Consider the following 19205-nt stretch of genomic DNA (forward strand, 5'->3'; position numbering starts at 1 on the left):
AAGAGATTCCAGAGGACACAGGTAGAGAACTGGTGGACTGTTCTCTGGTATGGGGCTACGAGCAATCATCTCACCGTGAATGTGAACAAGACAAAGGAGATGATTGTTGATTTTAAGAGAGCCCGGATTGAGTTAAGTAGTTTTTCCATCATGGTACAAGAAGTTGGAGCAGTGGAGGAGTATAAATACCTCAGGGTTCACCTGAACAACAGCATGGAATAGAGATTCAACAATGATGCTGTTTTATAAGAACTGGCAGAACAAACTTTACTTCTTGAAGAAGCTTACGTCCTTCAGCATTTGCAGCAAGATGTATATATTCTGCAAATCTGTTGTGGAGGCTTCAATCACATCTTCCATCATCTGTTGGAGGAGCTGCATCAGAGCCAGTGACTTAAAGAAACGAAACAATCTGATAAAGAAGGCTGGCTCTGTTCTGGGGAATGTCTGGAGCTGATTGTGTGAAGGAGGATGCTTCATAAACTAATGAAGATCATGGACAACCTTGAGCATCCTCCACAACACAACACACACCACGCAGAGGTGCTCAGGGTTGTCCATGACACAGTGGCCCTGCCTCCAGTCTTCTTCAGATACACTGCAACCCAGACTGCTACAGGAGATCTTTCCTGGAGACAGCAATACAACTCTACAATTAATCTCGGAAGAGTCTTAAATCATGAAAACTACTGCAACAATTAATTTCCCTTGGGGGATTAAAAACGTTTTTGGGACTTTGAATTTGAAACTAGCAATAATGCAATCTGGCCCATATTCTTTTTCAATATTATTCTTCTACATAATGGAGCCATGTTTGTTGAGCTGAAAGCTGTTGCTGTCAATTTGGACATAAGATTGCACTGTATTGTATTCTATTCTGTGTTTTGTCTTTGTTTTTTACAGAGAAATTGTTGAATTGTACTCTGGAGTCCTGCCTGAGCTCCATGTCCAGTCTGAGTGTCGCTGCCCTCCCAGTCACTCGAGAGTACACCCTTTAGTTGAGCGGTACTGCATCACAACTTCCTATATACTTTTTAATTTTTAAGAAATATTTTTTGTGAATGTGATAGTTGTTTAGTTTGCCAGTTTTCAGATACTGATACCACTATTATCCCCGTTTACAGGTACTGCATTCCCAATGCGGTTGAGGACACCACCAATGACAGGGTCTTAAGACTGAACATTAATGCTCATCCACTCAGTTACATCAATGATCAGGACATGGGTACCACATGGCTATCTAAGATCATGACAACGCAAGAACTGGATGAAGGAGTCACTATAATAGTGAATTTGGCTAATGGACAGTACCAGGTAATGCAAATATTATTAGACATGTGAACCCAAGCACTCATCATTTTCTACCATAAGGATGGATATATCTAGAGATTTAAAAAAAACTACATTAAATATTGTGTTTTATATGGCTAATAATATAGGTTTGACAAATACAAGGCTATATTTGGACTTCTTTTTTTTTTTAGAAAGGCTTTTTTTTCTTGAACCCTATTGTTAGAGGGGTCAAATTAGGACGTTAGATTGGATTAGATTAGATAGTCCTTTATTCATCCCTCAGTGGAGAAATTCACTTTGTGCAGCAGTAGTACACACACACACACACACACATGCAGCGAAAGAAGGATAAAAAAAGTAAGAAATATATAATTACAAAATATAAAACAGTATATACAGTGGAATAAAAATAAAAGTAGTGCAGAATGAGAAGAAAAAACAACAGTGTAAAAAAAAAAGCAGGTAGGATGTGTATGAGGTCGGGAGATAGTGCACATCTTGTTATCATTGTCCGTTTATCATAGGCCTGGTTGTGGAGTCTAACGGCAGCAGGGAGGAAGGACCTGCGATGCTTCTCAGTGACGCATTGCGGTAATTGCGATTAATTAATCATAGGCAAATTTAGCGCGTTATGTTTTTTAATCGTTTAATCTACGGTTTAATCTCTAACTTTACTTTTTCTGTTTGCAAATTGCCTTTATTTTGAAATCTGTGTTTGTGCGGTGGGCTTCTTATACTTGAGTTGTGGGTGGAAAACAAGGCTACGTCACAACTTGAAGTGGACACTGATTGGCTGTCACTGTGTGTGGGCGTGGTTAGCAGACGCTGGCAGTGGAGAAGAGAGGTGAAAATGGAGGAGCATGTGAAAGTTGTCAGTCCAGTGAATGGGGAATTTACATTTCTAAAAAGCCCCGACGGCACCTTTAATAAAGGTAAAGTGGTATGTGTTTTTTGTGGAAAGAACTTTGCTTACTACCGAAGCAGCCCAAGTTTAGCCACATAAACGTAAAGCACCCGGTCGTGAGCGCAGCCACCGCTAACGTTAGCAGAACCGATGTTGCCACAGCAACGCTCTTCCCCAAACTAGACCGGAGGAGAGCCCCGCGCGCATGCGCACGACTGCGACAGTGAGGCTGGCAAATGTTCTTGCCAAGTGGATGTAAACAACTAGGACTGCATCTGTTCAAGTCTGTTAAAAAGATAAATTATATTAATTAATAAATAGATTAAAAAAGAGATGAATTAGATTAATTAATTACAGATCTTAATTAATGAATCCCTCAATTTCTTTAATCGCTTGACAGCATTACCTATTGTATTTGTTAGGAGGAATAAAATCCTTTTAATTGCACAATCCTTTTCAAATTTCTATGTCAGTCAAACTTGTGTGTCTGGCTCAGTGTTATTCTTACTAATGCTACCTTGCTTTGGTTACATTTGCTAAGATACTCAATTTTATCTCTCGAAGTGATCATCCAAATGGCTGTCAAACAGCCAATTAGTTTAAAAAAATCAATATTTACAAATGTCAATGCCAGATGTTCTTAAATTTTAGTGCACTTATATTCTGAATCTGTTAATATTCATCTTAACATGTATCCCTTTCTTCTTCAGGTGTTCTATGTAATACTTCAATTCGGAGGTCCTTTACCTGAATCAGTTTTGATCCAGAGACGGAAGCTGGATCTCACAGAGTCTGGAAATGCTAGCAACATTGAGCAGCCCTGGTTGGACTGGCAGTATATGGCCAGAAACTGCAATGTGTTTGAAATGCAGAACGATGGACCTATACTAAAGCCAGACGGAGTCAACTGTTTACAATTGCCCAGGTTGGTGTTACTACATTGAATAAATACTTGCTGAGACACTCCATATCGAAGTGTTAAAAACCAAAGAAAAAAACAAAAACCTATGAACACTGAGACAAAGATCACAGGGATTATCTTGAGTTTCATACTAGATGACAGGTTAGATAATGTCATTTTGCCTTTAAATCAAATACAAATTATTAAAATCAAATCAAAAATCTTTTCTTTGTGGACATCAACCAGTAAACATTGTACTACATATTTTACATTGTATTACATGGAAAGTATTACTATATTTTGAGAATCACAGGAGCAAAGATATACAGAGGCCTTTAGGACATTCAGTGCTGGTGCCAAATTTGAAATAAATTCGTACACTTCAGCATTATAAATGATGAAGCCTAAAAAGTATGATAAAGCCACAGGAGTGATTATCGAGTCAACCATTCACTTTCTACCATTCATCTACTACTGCGTGACAGTGTGGAAATGGAGGTCTGTATATGCCCGAAAAGGCCGCCTCCAAAGGTGAGTCTCTGACTCTCATGCTAATATGTTCAACTTTGTTGCAATAATAGTCAGACTGTCTTGTTTTAAAAATATGTTTTCATCCCTACCGTATTTTCACGACCATAAGGCGCATATAAACGCCTTATATTTTTTTCAAAATGTGCGGCGAGCCCAATAGTGCAGTGCGCCGAATGTGTGTTGTCGGGGGCTCTCACCGCGGCTCCCTCGGGAGCGCTTTGAGAAACACCGTGCGTTCCGGAGGAGCCGCCGCCCGAGCGGCAGCCGCCGTCCCCGCGGGCGGGGAGGTCGGCCTGCCCGGCGCCGGGCTCCGTCGTTTACTGTTGTGCTTGGCTGCCACGCTAATGGACAGAAACTGCCTGCGAGCGGCGTGGGAGCGATGGATGACGATGGAGACCGCAGTTTCACAAAGAGTGGAAGGCAGCACCGGGCAAGTTACGCCACAGTTTGGGGATGGATTGTAGATGCGTGGGCTAACGTGTCTGCTGGCACTTTCGTTTGAGTTTTCGCAAAAGCCAGCATCATTTCCGAGGGGCCGCACGGCACGGAAAGTGACTCTGACAGCGAAGAAAGTGGAACTGTTGTCAGGACTCAGTCCGTCGGGCTTCATTTGCAGCCCGATCGCGCTGAGACCGGGAGAACTGGTCAGCGTGGCCAGAGAGCTGCGCGCCCGGCTCGTGGCCGTCTCAGTGCGCCCGGCTCGTGCCCGTCGCAGCGCTGAGCAGTTCTCCTGGTATCAGCGCGATCGGGCTCCGGATGAAGCCCGACGGGCTGAGTCCTGACAACTGTTGCATATTTGATTTAGCGCAGCTGTTTAATTCAGAAACGGAGGACGAGGACTTTGTAATACAGACTTAAATGAAGCACAATCAAACTCAGTTTTGCTCCCACTCTATTTTTAAATACAAACACTTGTATGCTTGTGTGTGTGTTGTTGTAAGGCGGTGCGTCATTTGTGTGTGTAGACGGCGCCTTTTCGTACGGTGCGTTGTGTGTGTGTGTGTTAAATACAGTAATGACACAGATAACTGAGACTGCGCCTTTTCATACGGCGCGCCGTATGGTCTTGAAAATACGGTAACTTAGATTTCAATCCATGACTTCTGTATGTACAGTACAGTGTATTTTTTATTTATTTCACCAGTTAAAAAATAGTATTAAATTGCAAATTTATGGATTATTATGGACATGCTCTTTTAAGTGAGAACTGCATTGTAATCTATCATGTCAAACGGCTTGCTGTAATTACTTTAGCACCTAGCATATCTGATCCTCCTAGTTTGGGATATACTATACACTAGGAAAAACATTTTAAAGGCATTCTGATAAGATCCCATATCCACAGTTTCACACAGACTGCACTCTAAGCCCAGACAACCTAGCTTCTTGTTCTATCCATCAGATATGCAATCACATTGCTCGATTTGTTACCCACAGCTCGGGACCAAATGTATTGACTGAAATTTGGTGTGACAGGTAAAATGACCTTTCAATTCAGCTACAACATAGTAATACAGCATCCAAAGATGAAAACTCCCTCAGTATGGGTTTCAATCTCACAATTTGATCTACCCCCAACTGGAGAATGAGACTCTGAGATATCCAAACCCTTCCATTTGGGACAGCAACTCATTTCCAACCAGGGGAGGAATTTCTTTCTTCTTTGGGTGGAGGACCATGGACTGGATGGGCTGTATGTTGATGCTGCTTTGCATTTGGCTCCAAACTTCCATAGTGTGCACTAGAAATATCTGCTTGATGAGGCCATACAGCCACATCTTCTGCCAAAAACTTATATATTCTCAAGAGCCAAATAAACTAAACCCCCTCTGCCCCTTGGGGAGACTAAAAAATTCAGTACATAAACGTTGCAGTTCAAACTGTGACAAGCAGCAGGCCTTGTGGAGTCCAACCACAGACAAACACCCTCACTTACCGATGGCAGTGAAAAGCTAAGTACTCTGGTTGTACATGGGCTTATGAGGATTTTGACATGGTCATAAATATTATCCAGGTTTCATTTTAGCCAGACTAATTTCTCCAATGTCTTGGCATACATTTTTCCTGGGAGGCTTGAGAAGCACGATTACCTTAATAAATAAATGCACCCTCTGGGGGACCATCTCGCCCAATGCCAATCCAGAGGCATTCTACCCAACCTCCTCATGATGTTATAAGCTAGATGTAAATAAATAAACCAGAAGTTAGCCCACCCTTGTTTGCCTCCTCTTGCCCAGGGCACATTGAGAGCATATTAAGCCTAGCCCTTTTCACCTTCTCAAGGTGTTAGGTTCAAGAAACTGAGCAGTACATTTAGTTTACTAAGTCTCTATCTCACTTTTATTTGTTGGCTTACTGCTCAGCATAATTTTAAGTATGAACATGCAAAAGCACAAATAAAAGTCAAAAGTAATCATAACACACCAGATGTGTACTACCGATCAACAGGCAATAAGACACATACACACATACACTGGCAGTATTGTTAAAAGTTAACCACCTACAGTATTGCCTGGCATATGAGCAACAACAGGGTCTCAGTTGGCGTGAGGTACGGTACTGGATTTGGAGCTCACATGCGTGCACGATCTCACACAGTGATTCTTGGCAGATCTGCTCAATTGGCACTAGATGGAACAACCATGAATAGATCACAGATTATGCTGTCATTACTTATTTTTCACTTTACTGACATGATATCAACAAGATAGTTACACACATGAATGAAGCTGGCAAGAGAATATCTGAACCTCATTCGGTAAAACATTTACACAGTAGTCCTTATTTGTATCAAAAGGAGCATTTCATGTCATTTCTTTTTCTGACTCTGTCTTTCTTTATCTAGCAAGCTTGATTATTTTACAAAACAATACCTTTTTACAAAATATATTGTCCAGTACCCACTGGAGTTATTGACAAAATAAGTTTTGGCACAACTTAACCATTTAAAGTTTATACATCCATACTTATTTAGGTAAAGGAAATGGTGCAAAGCAGCCATGCAGAACAGTATTGTCAGCAAAATACTGAAATCAGGGATAAGTGAGTTCTGCTTATATGGGCTTATTTTGTCATTGAATCCTATTTGTATTTGTTATATTTAACCCTTTTTTAGTCCCATTGAAATCAGATTGTAAATACATTCCTGATATTTATATCCTCATATTTTAGGTGACTCAAGAATATCCTCAGAAATACATTAACAAAAACATTTCTAAATCAAGAATATGTTGATACATTGTACAAAGTCATTGAATAGTTGCATCAAAAATAGATTTATATGCTTGAATTAAAAAAACAAAACAAAAGAAAACACAGCTTTGACGTGGGGTGTAAAGACACCTTGCTGCTTTCAAACAACAAAAAGGAAAGGGAAAAAAAGTTAATTCCTGCAGTTACAAAGTAAACATCAAAAGCTTTATTTGACCGTTTATGACTTTAGCCAGAAGTTTGGGTGGATACTATGAGAATATTATTTCCAATGCCTATGGAATGTGATGACAATGCCAAGCTGTGTCACATGACCCAACAGCACATGGGCATTTATTCCCTTGTGACTCATACAGTCACTGATTTAGTTTATTTTTCTTCCACAAGTTTTGCTCATCTATATCAATAAATGCTAATTTATTTTGAATAAGTAGGTACGTACATCCAAACCTTTAACTTAAACTGAAACATATATCCACAGACATCAGCTAATACAACAGTTTGACTGATTTGCTAGTGTCGTACTTCCGCGCCATTCACATGTGATGACTTTCGTATCCAACAGTAACACAACTAGTACTTCCTCAAAGATAGATAATAGTGTTTTATGTCAAAACCTTTTAACATACCATTTGGCGATTTCATATTTTTCTTAAGCTTAAAAGTATTTATTTTTGTTTTTACCTTACTATTTACTATTTTTACTGTTTTACTTTTTTTTTCTAATTGTTTGTCGTTTTATCTTGCATTGTTTTTGTTTTCAATACTACTGTGAGGACTTGCAATCAATTTTCATTGAACAGGTGTGCAATGACAGTAAATGCCGTTACAATCCTAATCTTATCGGAAACAATATTTGCTTATATTTCCTGTGTACAGTGACATGCCTTTATCAGGAGGTAACATCACATTCAGCCTCCTGACTACTCAGCCAAATCTGAGACCGGGTTACAACGACTTCTACAATACTCCTGCCCTGCAGGAGATGGTACAAGCTGCCCAGGTCCGAATACTTCTGAGTGGACAGTACTACACCAGAGCAGCTCGGGTGAACCAGCAACACAGATACTTTGCCATCAATGAGATCACCATCAGTGGCAGGTAAAAACTTATTTTTCCCAAGATATCTCCCGAAAGGTCTCTTGAAAGCTGAACATGTTTCAGTTACTTTTGAAACAATTATTTGCATGTGTAAAACCTGGAAAATAAGGAGTAAAAATTGGCAGTCACAGCTCACACATAAATAGGAACATACCAAATACTTTTTTCCATTTTTTGAAAGACTGTCATTGCACTGACCATTGAATATCATGACTCATTTCGATATAAATAAAATCACCATATGCTGTACACTTCACACACTTGAGCCTCTTGCCAGATGTTATGTAAGTGCCATAACTGATAGAAATATTTGAAGATCTTTTTTTGAAATTTTGTGAAAATTAAGGGGAAACAGTTAAAGAAAAATAATGTTGCAGACTGTTGAATTACATTAGAGCTTTCTGAGAATAATTGTGAACACATCTTTTCATTAGACTGACGTAGTGACTGTTTTTATGACTGTGCTAATTATAGGATTATGCAGTAGGCAATCACTTCTGACTCTGTCTCTCCTCCTCCCTCTTAGCAGTTTTAATTAGTAGCTTGTTACAGTGAAGTAGGAGAAACGGAGATTAAATGCTGCTGAAACCTCATCTGTGCTTTCTTCAACCCTCCCTCTTGGTCCCCCTCTCTTTTATTCTTCTTCCATCTTGTGTCTGCATTCTTCATAAAGCATGCAAACAGACATACAGGAAAAAGAGAGTCTGCATGTTTATTGCCAGTCAGCTCACGTGAGAATTATTGGTCCTGTTTGTTTTTACATGAGTGCGTTATACTGAAGCAGAGATATAACATTTAAATACAAAATATTTCATCTAGCAATATTACAGTCGCTCCAATGCTGAATTATAATTTGAGAGTCAGGTTTTTCGGAGTAGCACAAAACAATAATACTGTATTGGTCAGACTTTTACTTTGTAGCCTTGTTGTTGCACAATCGGTTGCATGGCCTCTGTACCTCAGACCCAATGACCTCCTCCAGTGAATCCTCCCGGGACATGCAAAGCTCTGTGATATAAACGGGATGGAGTAGGGTCAAACATAGCACAAGGTCTTGTCCGAGGTTTGTTGACCCATTTTCAGCTTGAAAGTCAACTCTCTGCTCTAAGGCTTCCCAAAAAAATACAGCTGTCGACCAGTGACGTGGAAGGAGAGGTAGGCACTGACAGATATCCTATGACTTTTATGACACAAACCGAGACAATGTTTCATCTGGTCTGCTTCCTTGGCTGAAGTGGCTCTCACAGGCTACCAGCCTGTATTTGATTGTTCCGATTCTCAGGGGGGTGAGATTCTTTGGATTTCACTTTAGACCACAATTTTGTGTCTTTGTGTCCCTTGTTGCCTCCTAAGTTAAATATAAGGACTTCGCTGAAGAAATTTTATTATAGCATTTTTGGGCAGAATTCTGTTATTTAGTGTAAAACTACATTCTATGTTACTGTTTGCATTCTGCCTACTCCAAACCAATGTGAGATTGTATACATTTATGTAAGCTGAAATTGTACATACCGTATACATCAATGTACATTGACATCTTTCATAAATGTTCCTTTTTTTGTATCGTAGAACAAATGAATCCCTAATAAAGCCATTCATGCACATATTTTCCTGTTGCTCATCACAGAGCAAAGCTCAGAAAAGTGCGGTAAATACTCCCATTATGACTACACAAAGCTGTAGTCACTGATTTTTCAAATCCAAAATCAACTTTGAAAGTGTCTTTGTATTTACATATAAAATGACTTTTTGAATCTTTGTTCATACATGCAGCTCACAACCAGACTGCAGCTCCGCAAAGAAAACAGAGTAAGGGTGCTTTCAGACCTGTGGTCCGTTTGTTTTGTTCCGATTCAGGGGCTAAATTGATACAGTTGTTTCGTTTTTCGTTTGTGGCGTTTGTGTTCACAAGGCAACCGTCTGTAGCGGTTCAAAGCTGTTAACAAATGCCATGCGCGAACCAACTGTTCTCTCATAGGTCAGAAATGAACGCGGAAGGAGTTTCCTCTTCCGTACTCCGGGAAAAACAACAACTATGGAGCATCGTAAGCGAGTTTGGCTAGTTTGTTTCTGTTTGTTTCTGTGTGCTGTGTCGATTATGTTCTCACTGCAAACGAACCGCTCCAGGTCTCCAATGGAAGCGAGCCGAGACCACCTCTCCTAGGCGATCTCGGCTCGCTTGTTTAGTCCCGCATTCGAGCGCGATTGCTGTGTTCACACATACCAAACAAACCGATCTTTAGGGGGAAATGCTCCCTGTTTCGGAACAACTGCTCCGGGACAGGTGTGAAAGCACCCTAAAAGAGAAAAAGCGAGGGCTCTATCTCACAGGCTTGTTCAAGTGGAAATTAGCCAGTGTGTCCAACATGTAGCTACATTTAACACTGATTTGATTAGATTTTTAAAGAAGTGCGTGAACAAAATCACTATTTTGGCAGCTCGTCTGGCTGCTGACAAGTACAGAGACATTGGGGAGGCGGCTGCTGGTGTAGAGAAATAAAGATATTAAAGTAAACCTATCAATGTATTTTTGGTTTCTAATCATCTTCACATACTGGAACATTAACAGGGAAAGCAAATAACATCATTTTTATTTGTTATTCTGTTTTATTTTTTTTGTCTTTTTTTAACTTAATTTTTGTTTAATGTATTTAATAATTGCTTACAAATGCAATGCCCCTATAAACCATTTTGATTCCAAGACTTGGAGATCCTGCTCAAAAAGACGCATTTGGTTCGAAGTAGGGCAAATGTTCACCGGTTAACATTTTCCTATTTTGATTAACAGAAAGTGGCATAACGAGAACAGGAGGTGAAAGAATACAGGGAAGGAAGAGTTAAAGAGAGAAAGCAACTGAATATCTGAATGAATAATTAAATAACTTGTGCAGAGTGTGTCTGAAAGAGGGAGAAAGAGAGAGGGGAACAGACCTGTCTGCCACCTGTTATGCTACTCTGATAATTCTCAGGGTGGCATTTATAAATGTTGAATGGGAACTTTCCAGTGGCAATACTGCTTTACATGAATGAGGGATGGAGGAGGTCTGGACAGAACCTATGAGGCAGAGAAAGAGTTTGCCATGATTTTTGCTGTTTTTTTGTAATCATGCTTCTGTTTGTTTTTTTTTGTTTAAATTCTAAAATGAAATCAAAGGTGTACATTGTCATCGTTTTGCAATGTAATGTTGCTCCTGCCCACGTGTTTATTTTCAGTCGCATTAACTCTTCTTTCTGGTTTCCATCCCCTGAACAGATGCGACTGTCACGGTCACGCTGACCACTGTGACACCAGTGTCACGCCATACCGCTGTTTGTGCCTGCCAGAGAGCCACACAATAGGAAATAACGTGAGTAACAAACGTATGATCACAGCTGTAGTAATGGATCCTATGTCAAAGTTGAATCCAGTCACAGCTGAAACGGTATTAAAGGGTCAAGAGTTTCATGTGTTCAAGAGTTCTGCTCAGTTAGATCAATTTCTGTTCAGTTTTCAGTAGCTACATGATCTTCATATACATCAAATATCATGTTCAAGCATGTAAAGACACAAGCAGGCATGCACATACACACACACACACACACACACACACACACACACACACACACACACACACACACACACACACACACACACCACTTAGCACAGTGGAATCCCCTGGTGCAAAACTGTTTTAATTAAGCACTTTGCTTCTTGGTGAAAAGGGGACTTCTTCATTCACGCACCCCCTTACACACTCAGACATAACGATATCCTCATTTATGGAGAATATTTTCTTTCTTTTCTCAGCAGATCATTTGATTGTTTATTATAAAAAAAATCTGCATTAATAGCCTTCTTACATTTGTTGTTACATTGTATACCGGCAGTGCCAGGCAGGCAGCTCTTTTTTGAACCATTTGAGTAAGATTTAAATATCAGTCGATAATGAATCACTGCCATGAAAATTAGAAATGGAAAAAATGAATGAATGAAACTATTAACAGTGTGTGACAAAACACTCATGCTAACCCCCTTTAACTGAAGAATGTCCTCCCAGTACTCTTCATGAAAAGTTAATTATTCCAAGTTTTTTCACAAGTTAAGGAATTTCCATTCCTTACACATGTGGTGATTAGAAGCAACAACTCATGAGTAAAATGTTGAGGTATGACTGTTTTAGGGTGCATTTGTGTGTTTATTATAGAGAGGCCACTGAGTGAAAAGTTTAGATGTAGTTGTCAGTTATCAGTTGCTCAACTGCTTCTGTTACGTCAAACATCGAACTACCATGGACAGCGTTTTCTACACACACAGACACTTATTTTAAGATGAATACTGTCATCCATATAAATGGGGGAAAAACAACTCTTTTTCTTGTCCTTTTCTCCCTTTCTCTTTTTATTCAATACATTTATCCTTTCTCTTTGGATCCCTGCACCATCTCCATCTTCTTTTCTTTGTTGATCACTCTCTGTCTCTCATACTCACTCTTCCTCTCCTGAGTCTTTCTTTAAATAATGTCTCAAATCGACTAGAACAATGACATTCCCTCAGCATGCATCTCTTATCAGCTCTCTTTTTTCCCTCTGTTTTGCTTTCGCTTCATTTCATTCAAACCTTTTCTGAACCCCTCTGCCTCCCACCCCCAACCACTCCTTATTTCAGCACTTTCGAGGTATTTAATTCATTCCTGTTTGACACTGCTACTCATGTTTCATTTCCTCTTTCTTTTATTTTTCTTTCCGTCTCAGGTTGATCCATCCTCCCAAGCTGTCCCTTTCACTCGTTTTCTTACATACATTAGTTCCTTTTTGTGTTGGGAATGTTAATAGAAATAAGCAACATAGATATGTTTTATGTAAATGATTCTCTATACGAGCTGCCTTTCTCTGAAATACATTACTGTGTCTAATAAGAGCACGTGTCTACACAGAGTTCCTTTTGTGTGATCATCTGGGTGTGTGTGCACTTCTCTCCTAAACCTGTCTATGTCATCTTTCGGAGTGAATATTCAGGGCCTTTCTTCTCTCTCTGTAATATTGGAGCATAAAAGGCTTTAGGGAATATTAGCGTTTAATATTGCATGCGTTCTGTTGACTTGGATCGGCCTTGCACAATGACGGATGTTGTACTAATCTGTAGAATTTCCACAGTGACATTAAAGTGACAGAAATGCTCAGACATGTGTCAAAATGATCAACAGGGGCCTCAGAAGATACACACTTAAACACACACGTGCTCAAAAATGCACACGCACATGCACATGCGCTCCCACTTTCTCACTCTGTCTTTTGATTTTCTCTTATGTGCACTCTGTGTCAGACTTGATCTCTCATTCTGTCACTCTGGCTCTGTAACTTTCTCTGCATCCGATGGATTCATCATGTCTGAAAGGTATATCATATACTGTATTGTACATTACACTCTTATTTTAACTCATAGGGTGCCATTTAATGCATCAGAATAGAATGTCTTTCTTTCTATAATATTGCTTTTTCGTAATTGTAAAAATATATTATTTTGGTAAGATAAAGAAAAAAAGCTTCATTACAATTTTTTCATAAACCCTCTTTTTTGTCTTCACCCTGAAGGCATAAGGGGCAGGTACATCAGACAAGGACTTGATAACAGTTAACAAACGTGTTTAATATGGTTGTGTGTATATTAGTGTGAAAGAGCGCGTGTGTTGTAAGAATCAAAATGTCCTGAGTCCAAGTAGTGTTGAGATCTTTTTTTTTTTACCTCCCAAATTTAGATTTGGAATAAGATGAAGACCTGAGTTAAAATTGAAAAAATGTGTACATTATTGTACATATAGAGATGTTTTTTTTCTTCTTTTCTTTCTTGCAACTGCACCTGGTATAGATAGAGCTACTGATGTTAAATAGGGCTGTTGTTGGTAAGCCTGCAACAGCAGCAGATTTCTTTACCTGCGCTGGGGTTAACCGGGTTAACTTTTTTGTGGGAACACACAAAATCGAGTCATACACACAAATATTGTCACACACACACGAGCCAGTGCCATGACCTTTCCACTGCGAGCGTGAAATTGGTCATGGCATTTAGGATAAGATGAGTTGTCCCACCAGATTTACACTCACGCACACACGCACAGATGCTTGTGACAGGCCATCTGAATGTCCACATATCCATTAGGGGAGTCTCCTCACTCAGCAGGTTTTGTTGAAACAGTCGGAGTTAAAATAAGATGTTATTCTTCTTCTCTGCTTCACAGTGCAAAACACACACTTTCATCCACACTGACACATGCACTCCCGCAAAAATATGACAATGATGTTGACAATGTGTTTTCACAAAATATGGTTTTAATTTCCTGGATGATAGCCTCTTTTTTTTTTTCTTTTTTTTTCAGCTTTTCTGCCTGCATTGAGGATTAAAACCTAATTTACTTATACAAATGGTATTATGGCATATCATTCTTAAACATTACAATAAAAGTAACTGCAATATTTAAGCACAGATAGATGTGTATCGTTTTTAGTCTTGAGATAACGTAAGAGTGACTCAATGCAAAGAAAGAGGGAAAGAAAATCAATAGAAATAAAACCCAACACACTCAACATGCATACGTTCCCTTCCTTTTTGCGCTGGTACAGTGTGTAGAAGACGGAGTCCCATCAAAACCTTTTGTATGGGGAAGAGAATGAGCGTCTGCGTTCTTTTAACTCCCAAACACGAGTCCCACAACTAATTAGCAGGCAGTGAGAGAGGAAAGGTAAGGCAGTGTTGAATGAAAAGAAAAGAGAATAAAGAAAAAAGTCCTCTCCCTTTCATTTGGTATGGTAATATTTCCTGCTCACATACTCACCATGGCTATGAGAACAAGCAGTTGGGGGACAGTGGAGATGGGGGAAGTGAGTGAAGAAGGGGAGAGGTGGGAAGCTTGGAGAGATATACACAGTAATTTGTTTTTCAGAAAGAAGGGAGATAGAAGAAAGATGCTGGAAAATGGAAGAGATGGAAGAGAAATAAAGACGGAGAACTCTTCTGCACTTGGAATCTTCCTTAGTGGATGGGACAAACAGCGATAATGTAGTGAGAGGGCTATCTGCTCAAAGGGCAGAAAGAAAAGTACCTTTGATCAGTAAAACAGTTTGTGGCAGAGAGCCACAGATGGGCAGAAATTGAGAAGAACGCACAGCAAACACACAGACTGGAAGTCACTGTTGGTATGACAGGAGATAGACTTGAGGCCAAACATCACGGCAGATGAACAAGCAAACTGACAGAACAAGCAGGAACATGCAAACAACACACTGTCTCCAGTGTGTCGATGTGTTTGAGGCTGCATAGATTTCTTTCTTTCTTTTTTGTCCTGTGTTTGCGTTGTGGGGTTTTACATCACATCTCCAGAGAATCTCCTACTGCTTCGTGAGATCCTGTTTGTAATCATGTCGCTGTGTGCAGAGCTCCCGACTGCTAACACATACATGTCAGCACTCACATCCACACAAAGTATAAAAAATGGGTAACCCCACGTAACATAATGTTTTGTAATAGTTTTAAAGCAGCACAACGTAACTTTCAGCTTTTCTGAGTTTGGCGGCATCTTGTGGACAAAATCGGTAGTGTTTTACCAGAAAGAACACTACGTTTCCCATGAGCACCAGCGCGTACTGCCGGAAAACTCCTGTCCCGTCGCTGCATTTGTTTTGATGAGAGAAGGACGCTTTTCTGTTTCACCAAGTGAACAGAAGGAACGCAAAAAAAAGATGTTAAACTGCTGGAAAGGAACTGGAATTTACCGGGATACCTTAAACAAGGAAGCCAGGGAGCGGTATATGGAGAAAATAATGATTATTAACGGTCTGGATCCATATGAAATCCCTAAGAGATCCCTGAATCCCTGAAGAGCCATGTGTTTCAATACATTTGTATAATAGTACAACATACAGTACATGTTTTGTATCCCTCTTATTTCTCTTTTCTTTTTTTTTGACTGCTATATTATGTTGAAGAGGCGTGAGCAATATTTTTGTTTTCCTCGTGAGATTATTTTTTTCCTCTGCAGCTACAAATAAGAGTTAATATTTTTTCCTCAACAAACTAGTTTTATCTGAAGATTGGGGTTAATTGCTCCGCAGAGAGCTGGCCAGCAACTGCGTTTAGCTGGAGAAGTGGGGAATAAAACCCGTGTTTTGATCCGACGCCCGTCTGTGTGAGTGTTTGTGGTTTAAGGCTGTTTATGGTTCTGCGTTAAATCGACGCAGAGCCTACGGCGTAGGGTACGCGGCGACACGCACCGTACGTTGCGCGTCGCCACGTACCCTACGCCGTGGGTCTGCGTCGATTTAACGCAGAACCATAAATCATGCTTTACTGTGTGTTTGGTCGTTACAGCCGCGATCCAAAGCGAGCCGACGAGTCTTTCACTCTTTTACTTTGTTATATCAGATACTTGGCCTGCGTGGTTCTGCCTCCGAGCAGGAAACCGTTGAAAAGTTAAACCATTAGGGTCTTTTCCCCACGTCTGTTATGTGGAGCTGCTGCATGGATGTATTATAGAAACGAGCTGCTGCAGCCATAACACAGCAACAGCTTCAGCGGAGCTCTGAGCTCCAAGCCCCGCCCATTTTCGTCTCGACTGCGAATCGGGAAGGAGGGGGAAGTGACGTATGCCGTAAAGCAGTCAAAGTCGTAACGATTTGTAGTTTTTTAGTGTGGCAGGGTTCCTACCATGCTCCTCAAAGTTACATAGTGCCAGTGAAGGTGATACAGACCCCCTCAGACCATGACAGAGGTTCATTAAACCTGTTGGAAGTTGATGTACCATCACAATGACTCTGGAAATATGATATTAAGGTGGAAAAGTTACGTAGTGTCGCTTTAACATTAAACCTGTATTTCTTTTGTTTAACATGGGGCTGAATTAACATAACCCTACCTGAGGCACAAGATTCTGAATTTATCCCACATCTGTCATTACAAGCACATTCAGCAGATTTACAGGTAAAAAAACAAACAAAAAAAAAGTTTTTTTTTCTTCATTTTAAACCTTTTGCGGTCTCCCAAAGTTACACTTTGGTTAAAAATGCTTGTGGCTCTAGTGGCCTTCATTAACAATAAGTAGACAAGGAATATCGGCAAAGAGACCAGGGGAAAACACACGCCCGGTAAAGTTCACAGGCTTGAAAGCAGAGCACCTGCACAAGGACGGAGGCCTCTGAAAATGAGTGGCCCGCTTCTCAACATGAGCTAGCAGCATCCCATCCCTACTCTTGGCAGTAACCAGCCAAGTAATTTTGGGCTACCATCCCATTTGCATGTTGAGACAACTGCATCTTGTTTTTTTGGTGCTATGCCACACGTTAAAGATGCTGGAGCTTGCACAACGCAGTGGGCATCATAGCACTGGACTCACAAAAGACTCACACAAGATATGACAGAAGAAACAAATTACTGAGCAAGACACCAAACAAAAATAAAACTCAGATAGCGTCATAAAAAATAGCTCTAAGCTAAAAGTTTCTTTGTGTCACTTTTAACTATCTGAAAGCCAGAAGTAGGTGACTTTTTACTTCACATAAGCGTTTAAAGCAGGGTCTAACCTGTAATCTCACCTAAGCTGACGAGGACTTTAAAGTACCATGTGAAGTTCTATCACAGTTGCACTTCGAATTGAGGTTTCAAGGAATTCAACCCCAGTTTTCTGTGTTAGTACCCATGCATACCGGTGACCATTTGGATAAAGAGAAACACAGATTTTTATCATTTTTAATCTCTGTCTTTGTCCCACATTATCATCGTACACTGACAGATTTCTCCACTTATGGCTTGACTTATTGATCCTTGTCTTTTATTCTTCAAAACTGTTCTCATTAGTTTCTTGGATGTTTCATTTTCATTCTTTCACTCCTGTCTCTCTCAAATGCAAAATAAAAAGCCCCTTCCCCCTGTTTTCGCTAGCATTGTCTCCCTCCCCCTCTTTACCCTTACCTTCCCCCTCCTCCGTGTGTCATACATAATAGGCCCAGTGCAGATCTGCATGTGTCAGACATGGGAAGAACTCCTGTGTTTTTTAATACATTTTTAATCCTGCCATTTGATGCCCCCCTTGTCCACCATAATTTGTACTGACTGCTGAACAAAATCAAAGGGCATGCACTTGCTGCTTCTCGCCTCCGCTACAAAAATGCATTTTTTATATCTTCCCCTCCTTCTCCCCTACACACACCTTGGTTGTTTATTTTGACATGAAAGTGGGACTTTGTGAAAGCGCTAGCTGTTGCAGGTCACTCCTCATTAGTGGTCCAGTTTCCTTTTTTCTGTGTGTCTTGTGTGTGCATGTGTGTATTTGGTTTCATATTGCATGCTGGAGAATACCTCTTGTATTTTATAGTTTTCCCTCTCTTTCACTGGTTTTGTCTACTACTCCCAATGCTTAGTGAGTCCTTGGACGATAAATATAAGCTTTTCACCAAGTGTTGCTGAATGCATAAATTGGCATTTTGTATTTGCAATAAAATGTTTAGAAAAGTTTTTGTTTTGGGCAGCTTGGTGGCTGTTGCCTCACAAATAATGGCAGGAGTCTTTCTGTGTTGGGTTGTCATGTTCTCCTCGTGTTTGCCTGGGTTTTCTCAGGGTACTCCGCTCCATCCCATAGTCCAGAAACATGTACGTTAGATTGATTTATGATTCTATATTACCCATAGGTGTGAGTGTGAGCTTGTGTTGTTGTTTGTCTTTAAGTCGCCCTGTGATGGACTGGCGACCTGCTTTTGCCAAAGATAGCGAAAGGCAGATTGCTGTGACCCTACATTGGAATAAGCAGGTTTAGAAAATGGATAGACGAATATTGCTTTTTTCTTTGTTCTTTATTAAATGTGTATCGTAGTCTTTCTTGTTACACCCGAACTACTACTGCGTTTGTGATCTGTATTTATGCAACTTTGCACCCACATGGTAATTATTTGTATAATACAGTAACTTGATCAGGCGCGCTCAAAAACTTTTTGACACTACATACAGATCTATTATTAAACTGACGTGAAACTCACTTTTCTGTTTTAAAGGTCCCTTAATATGCTTTTTTTGATTCCAAATGTTCAAGTCTAGTACTACTGTAATATACCCAGTTTTCAGGCTGTCTAGCTGCCTTTTTTTGTGTGTGTTTTTCACAAAACAACCTTATCGTCATGTATGTAGAATCTGCATCTGCAGACTGGTCCTCTAAAATCAAGTGCAGATCAACACAGTCCATGCATCTGTCTCCACCTTGGGTTGGCTTTGCCCTACCATCCCTTGCAAGACCTAACAGAGTTTTT

General features: G+C 40.1%; 1 protein-coding gene across 1 annotated transcript in view; it reads left to right on the forward strand.

Annotated features, from left to right (window-relative positions):
- ush2a (Usher syndrome 2A (autosomal recessive, mild)) overlaps positions 1-19205 on the forward strand; it is a 275510-nt gene that overhangs the window by 39190 nt on the left and 217115 nt on the right. Inside the window, exons 8-12 of the mRNA XM_061745247.1 lie at positions 904-1005; positions 1125-1314; positions 2908-3122; positions 7719-7940; positions 11194-11287. Coding sequence (XP_061601231.1) covers positions 904-1005; positions 1125-1314; positions 2908-3122; positions 7719-7940; positions 11194-11287 — 823 coding nt within the window. The remainder of the gene's footprint in view (positions 1-903; positions 1006-1124; positions 1315-2907; positions 3123-7718; positions 7941-11193; positions 11288-19205) is intronic.

This window comes from Cololabis saira, chromosome 2 (assembly GCF_033807715.1).
Source record: "Cololabis saira isolate AMF1-May2022 chromosome 2, fColSai1.1, whole genome shotgun sequence".
NCBI lineage: Eukaryota > Metazoa > Chordata > Actinopteri > Beloniformes > Belonidae > Cololabis > Cololabis saira.